General features: G+C 41.0%; 1 protein-coding gene across 1 annotated transcript; it reads right to left on the bottom strand.

Annotated features, from left to right (window-relative positions):
- Positions 1 to 1,448: 1,448 nt before the first annotated feature.
- Positions 1,449 to 2,378, bottom strand: LOC101791132 (olfactory receptor 5AP2). The gene has a single exon (XM_027459018.3). The coding sequence runs from the start codon at positions 2,376 to 2,378 to the stop codon at positions 1,449 to 1,451; it is 930 nt and encodes a 309-aa protein (XP_027314819.1).
- Between the last annotated feature and the right edge of the window lie 4,343 nt (positions 2,379 to 6,721).

Below are 6,721 nucleotides of genomic sequence, written 5' to 3'. Positions count from 1 at the left end.
TCAGGCACATGGTCTTTAGCATCTCCGTCTCTTGGGGATGGGGTTCTGGTTTCTAACAAGCTCCTTTGGGGGAGGAGGGAGAGGACAGTGAGATGAGTTCTGGCCCTGGGGTCCAAGTGGCATCAGTGGGCAAGGGACAGCCCAGACCAAGTGCCCAAGAAGGAGGAAGATGCACTGCTGGACAGACCCATGCAGCCTGAGCTGTGCTTGCTCTCTTGCGTGGACAATGGTGCAAGGAAGTTGCAGAGTTGCACCCAAACCACAAATGCTTCTGTGTGTGCCTTCAAGGAACAGTGAATGTCCTTTGGAATTAATTAGGATGAGCAGAAATGTTTTTTCTTCTACAAGTTTGCCAGGTAAAGGGGAAGGATTGCTGGCCCCCATCCCAGTGTTGTGGGCCCCTTCTTTATGTGTCCCCCTTTTTAATGAAGCTGTAACTTGTAGAATGGCTGTTTGTTGTTATTGTTTTTGTTTGTTTGTTTGTTTTCAGAAACAAGCCACTACCTGCTACACAGGTGATGTGTGCAGCATTGTCTTTCAACTGTAGGAACCAGACACATGCTGACTTTTTAAATGAAACATGCCCTTTGGTTTTGATGGCACATGTGAGCCTTGAGCTGGCACCTGCACCTGTGATACCGATATGTATCATCAGATGCAGTCACATTTGTCTCACCGCTGAAGTAAATGGCACCTAAAATGAACGTAAAGCACCATGTAAAGCTCCCTCTTGGTGCTGTCGCTGTGCAGAACTCATCCTTGATGCTGGCCCTCCCAGAACAGTTCATTGCCATTTCTAGTCATATTGTCTATACTTCATCTGTTTAAGTGAAAATTCATGTTGAAGTGTGTCAGCCTGTGGAGGGATTCCCTTCTATATTCCAAGTTATAGCTTGAGATCCTGACTTCCACTGGATTTCTTACTTGTTAAGTCAGAAAGAAATGCGCGCTTTCATTTTAAATATTTTACCTTACATTTTCAGAAAGCAAACTCTAAATACACTTACGTTTCCAAACTGCCCACTCCACTCCTCCAGCTCAGCTTTAATAAATAACACACAGGTAACAGTGAGGGATTTTATTGGAGTTTAGGGATAAGATCAATAATTTCACAAGAAAAATATGTATTTATCATTATAAAAAAATATAAATCAATAGAACTATGGTTCATATTTCCTGTGAGATTTGGAGTGATTTCTTCCTATAGGTTGGTGACTGCAAAGTGAAATAAAGCTTGAGGCTCCCCCTCCTCCTGATTTCCTTCAAAGGATGATGTGATTATGGGGTCTATTTCTCAGAGCTAAACCCTGTAATTCACTTTTGTGCAGAAACTATGGAAGAACCTACATAAAGTTGTGAGGCCTAGGGAAAAATACATTTCTTTAAATGCAACATGGGCTTTCAAACATGAGATAAACTATTCATTTCACAACTGGTTTACCTTCTTGTTACCAGTGGCTTAACACCTTTCTCCTGCTCTTGACAAGAGCGTCTTTCACCTCCTTGTTCCTCAGGCTGTAGATGAGTGGGTTGAGCATGGGCGTAACCAAGGTGTAGAACACAGAGACCACCTTGTCTAGGCTGCCATGGCTGGATGCTGGTTGGAGGTACATGAAGAAAATCGTCCCATAAAACAGGGAAATGGCCATCAAATGGGAGGCACATGTGTTGAAGGCTCTGGACCTGCTTCCTGCTGAGTTCGTCCTCAGGACAGTGTGGAGGATACAGATGTAGGAGAGCAAAATGACCATGCCTGTGCCCACCGCGTTTATGGCAACAGTGATGGAGATGACTATCTCACTGCTGTGGGTGTCAGAGCACACGAGCTTTAGCACGGGGCTGGCATCACAGAAGAAGTGGTCTATCTGATTGGGTCCACAAAAGGAGCCCCCAAACGTGCATATTGTGTACACAATGGCGCTGAGAAAGGCAACAAGGTAGGAAGCTGCCACCAACCGCTGGCAAATGCACCTGGAGATGACCACCATGTGGAGCAGCGGGTTGTGGATGGCAATGTAGCGGTCGTAGGCCATGACGGCAAGGAGGTGACACTCGGCAGTTGCAAAGAATGCAAAGCCATGGAACTGCATCACACAGCCAGCGAAAGAAATTGTTTTGTTCTCTGATAACAGGTCTACTAGCATTTTGGGGGAGATGACTGTGGAATAGCAGATGTCAGTAAATGAAAAATGGGTGAGGAAGAAGTACATGGGAGTGTGAAGGCTGGGAACAGCCCAAACCAAGAACATAATCCCAATGTTCCCCACCAAAGTGAAAATGTAAATCAGCAGAAACAACCCAAAGAGAGGCACCTGAGCAAACTGGCTGTCTGTAATTCCCAAGAGGACAAATTTAGTCAGCGTGTGATTTCCTACCATGACCAGGTGTTACCTGCTGAGGCAAAAGGAAGAGAAATGTCAAAATGATAAAAAAACAAACAAACAAAAACAAACAAAAAACAATAAAAGTACAGTGTTTCAGTGCTGGGTAATATTTCACTGTGATCAGTCATCAGTTTAACTACTACATCTTTGTATATTCTGCTGCATTGTCCAAATCCAGATTGTGTATGTTGTTTTTTTGTTTGTTTGTTTGTTTGTTTTGAAGTGATTAAAAATTAATATGGAGTGAGTTGGAGTGAGACAGATGATGAGTTTATTTTGTTCTTTAACCTATGCGTGGATACTTAAAATTATGTTTTGTTTGTTTGTCTGTTCGTTTCTAACACTTGTATTTTTGTATTTAAGACAACAATCAGATATTTATTCAACTTCAGTTTGACAGAAATTTTGAGTTCCCACAGCTTGTGTTTATAGATGAGTTGGAAGGGAACTCTCCCATGATGGAAAAAAAAAGTCTGCAGGAGGCATAGTAGTTTTTACAAGAGATTCTAGGAAATTTATAAGTCAGCAAAACTCAAAATGGAAAATACAATTCAGCTTTGAAGAGCAAGCCTTGTTGTCATGCATTTTTAGAGCTTCCAATTGATTCTGTTTTGGTGGTTGTGATTTCGTTTCAGAAGACACCTCAGAGCAGCCTTGTAGACTTACACATAAACCTAGAGCAAGAAAAAGTCACGGTACCAGTGAAATCACAGATTACATAACGTAATGATGTTCAGACATTTTCCTTTAGCTTTTAATTATTATTGTGGTCTTAAAATTACATTTATCAAATTATTATACATAATTTACAGTGAATAAAAGTCACATTGGTAAATTCATGATTTATGTCATTTTGGGGTCCAGCACATCAAAGCATCCTTAAAAAAAAAAAAAAAAAAAAAAAAAAAAAAAAAAAAAAGAGCATGATGTTAAAATACTTACTTCAAAATCTGAGTAAATTTTAAAACATACTGATTCCAAAAGCTGATTTGTAAGCAACTATATTCCTATTCTGCTGACAATTGGAAATGTCACATTTCTTTATAACAAAATAAGACTCCACCTTGTTTAACACCTGCATAAATTGATTCATCTTACTTTAATTGCCTAAGTAAAAGAAAAACAATTTTTATAAACCACTGTTCCCACTTTTTGTAAAGAAAACCTACTTTGGTACAGCTGACTTCTGAAAGAGCCCAAAAAAAGGCAGAAAAGAACATGAGCAAGAAAGACAAATGCCTAAACTCAGGCAGAGCTCTGCTTTGTCACAGTGCTACAGCTCCTCCTGTGCTTTCGCAGCTACCAGGTGGACAAAGAGAAGGATTTATCTCAAATGCAGCAGAGAATATCATGGGTCAGCACAACCTCCATTAACTGGCAGAGAAGCTGTGGTCGTAACTTGCCTGATGTGAAGCAAGAGGTGCTCCTTCTCAGACTCCAGCAGCTGAGCTCCTGGGTGAGGGAGCAGTAAATACAGCCCCTTGTACTACCATGGGATTAAGCCCCCAGGGCTCCTCACAGCATGATTTTCCAGGGAAAAAAAAAAAAAAAAAAAAGGCTAAAACGCAGTTCCAGAAGTCATTGAGCTGCTGCAGGTGTCTGAAAGACACCACGGGCTGCATTTGGAATAGTGTTACCAGCGGGTCAAGGGAGGTGATCCTGCCCCTCTACTCAGCCCTGGTGAGGCCACACCTGGAGCACTGTGTCCAGATCTGGGCTCCCCAGTACCAGAGGGACACAGAACTGTTGGAGTGGGTTCAGAGGAGGGCTATGAAGATGATCAGAGGACTGGAGCACCTATCATACGAGGGCAGGATGGGCCTGTTTAGCTTGGAAAAGCTCTCGAGGAGAGACCACATCAATGTATATAAATATCTGAGGGGAGGGTGTCAAGAGGATGGAGCCAGTCTCTTTTCAGCTGTGCCCAGCAACAGAACGAGAGGCAACAGGCACAAACTGAAACACAGGAGGTTCTGGCTCAATATGAGGGGACACTTCTTTACTGGGATGGTGGCAGAGCTCTGGGACAGGTTGCCCAGAGAGGCTGTGGAGTCTCCTTCTCTGGAGGTATTCAAAACCCATCTGGGTGCCATCCTGTGCAACATGCTCTAGGTGAGCCTGCTTGACAGAAAAGGGTGGACTAGATGATCTCCAGAGATCCCTTCCAACCTTGGCCATTCTGTGATTCTGTGATTCTGACACAGTGGAAGTGATGACCTGTTGACTGTGCTTCTGAGATGCAAGGGTTTCAGTCTGACCTTGCCTCTACAAAATGGAAATAGATTAATTTCAGATTTTCCACAGGCTGTTGCTGTTCTCCCAGGAATGCATAAAGCACAACTGACTCCCTTCTCTGGAGCTGCTGATTTCCCTCCATTGACCCTGGATGGTCCACTGTGCCAGCAAGAGTGGGTTTCATATTGTCTTCAATAAGTTGGCAACGTCTTGTCTTAAAATTTGGTTCAGCGATCCCTATGACTTTCAAAGCTTAATTTTCTTTCTGACTATCACATGCATTTTTCCAAAGCCTCAATATGGCAATCATTTTCCAGTGTGAAATTGCATTGTAAATACTCTAAATATCATGACAGCCAGTCATGCCTAGTTAAGTTCAAAATTATGCAGTGTTAATACATAACCTTAAGTGTTAACACAGGCAGAAATGTGTAAAGGGGAAAGTAGAAACCATACTTCTCCAAATCAATGAAGATGTTGATCATCGTAGTCTCTGTGTTAGGTTCATTTGCTCTGTAGATGTTTAGATCTGGTAGATATCCCTAATGATCTATCACGTATACTGCACACAAGCATATATTTCCAATCAGTGTTGGTTCCCTGTTGCTCCTGGGTGTAGTTTGAGAACTTTGGTCAGTCTTTCCAACTTGTGTGTTTCCATAATTACAAGGTGCTAAGAAGCTGCTGTTTCTTGATGATATTACAGCAGTTCTTGATCTCAGTGTATCCTTGCTCCCAGACGACAGCCCATCTCAAAGGTTAAGGAAGTAATAGTTCCATACCTCTGTCTTTCTCAGAATCACCAAGGGAAGCTTGCAATTATATCTGAAGTATAGAAAAAGTAAAAGAGATTGGCCTGGGGTGATGCGCCCAATGAGGCTGTTGGCAGCTTATACCAGCCATCTAAGCTGGAAAGCAATAAACAGTGAAGACAATAGCCTCTGGGAGGAACATTCATGCGTGGACGTCTAACATCAAGTAAAATTAAGAGAGAAAAAGACTAGGAATAAATTTGCTTCTCTGAATCTCTGATTTATAAAGCAAGCTAGAAGGTGGAAAAAAATAATATTTTAAAGTCAATGATTCTGTGAAGTAGTTGTTCAGGAAGGTAAGAAAGATCAGGTTAGAGGCAATGTCAAAGAAATGTAGCAGTAATTGACAACAGCAAAAAATGACATTTCTCTTTGAAAAAATCCTTGCCAACTGTTATGATGTACCCTGGGACAAACACACTTGTTCAGAAGTAATCTTTAGTATGTGTCTCTCTACCCAGAGACAATCCTTTTTTGGAACATTCTTATTATTTCATCCTGTTTGAAATGGACACACACACACTTTCAGATGAATTTAATAGGATATTGTCTTATTTTCTGTGTCATTGCTGTTCTAATTTTCCTCAGAAGTAAAAAGGTGTAGATTCTGGCAATATCTTGTGAAAGATCTCAGAGTAACTAATAACAGAGGTGGGCACAGAAGTAGTTAAGACTGAAGAAGTCTGATTCTTTCATAAGAAAACAGAAGATGTGGAATCTAAGGTACTGTTTGGGGGATATTGGTGAAATTAGTGGAGAGCAGGAATACAGGGCAGTAAAAGTCTTCATGGTCAAGTGGAAGACTGGATTAGGAAATAAAGAAATTGGCTATTGAAGTATACCCTAGCCTGGTATGAGGGCAGACTCTGGTTTTCTCATTGAGAAATAGGAACTATTTTTAAATTTCCCTCAAACTTCCACACTTAAGAAATACACAGCTATGTCACAATTCTTTTTGAATGAAAGAAACAATGCTTTACTCTCTACACTTAATTTAGCATATTAACTAGTTGTTTGAAAGTACGTAAGAAGTTACTGTTTGCTTAAAATGTTAGCTTCTGATATGAATAAAGGAAAGCACATTTTTTTTAGCAAGTCACCAGCTAAGCTGCAAGATACAGTCTTGCAGAAAAGTATTCACCTCCTTCTGTTCATGTTGCTGTTCTCATGAGATGTGAGCAGTCTACTAAAATGCAGAATGTAGTTAATTTCCCAAAGTAATAACTAACTTTGTTAGTAGTCACCTAAAAACAACAACAACAACAACAACTAAACTAAACTAAACCAAAC

The sequence above is a fragment of the Anas platyrhynchos genome, chromosome 5 (genome assembly GCF_047663525.1).
Source record: "Anas platyrhynchos isolate ZD024472 breed Pekin duck chromosome 5, IASCAAS_PekinDuck_T2T, whole genome shotgun sequence".
Lineage (NCBI taxonomy): Eukaryota > Metazoa > Chordata > Aves > Anseriformes > Anatidae > Anas > Anas platyrhynchos.
Note: the sequence above shows the minus strand (reverse complement) of the source record. Positions and strands in the feature narration are given on the sequence as shown.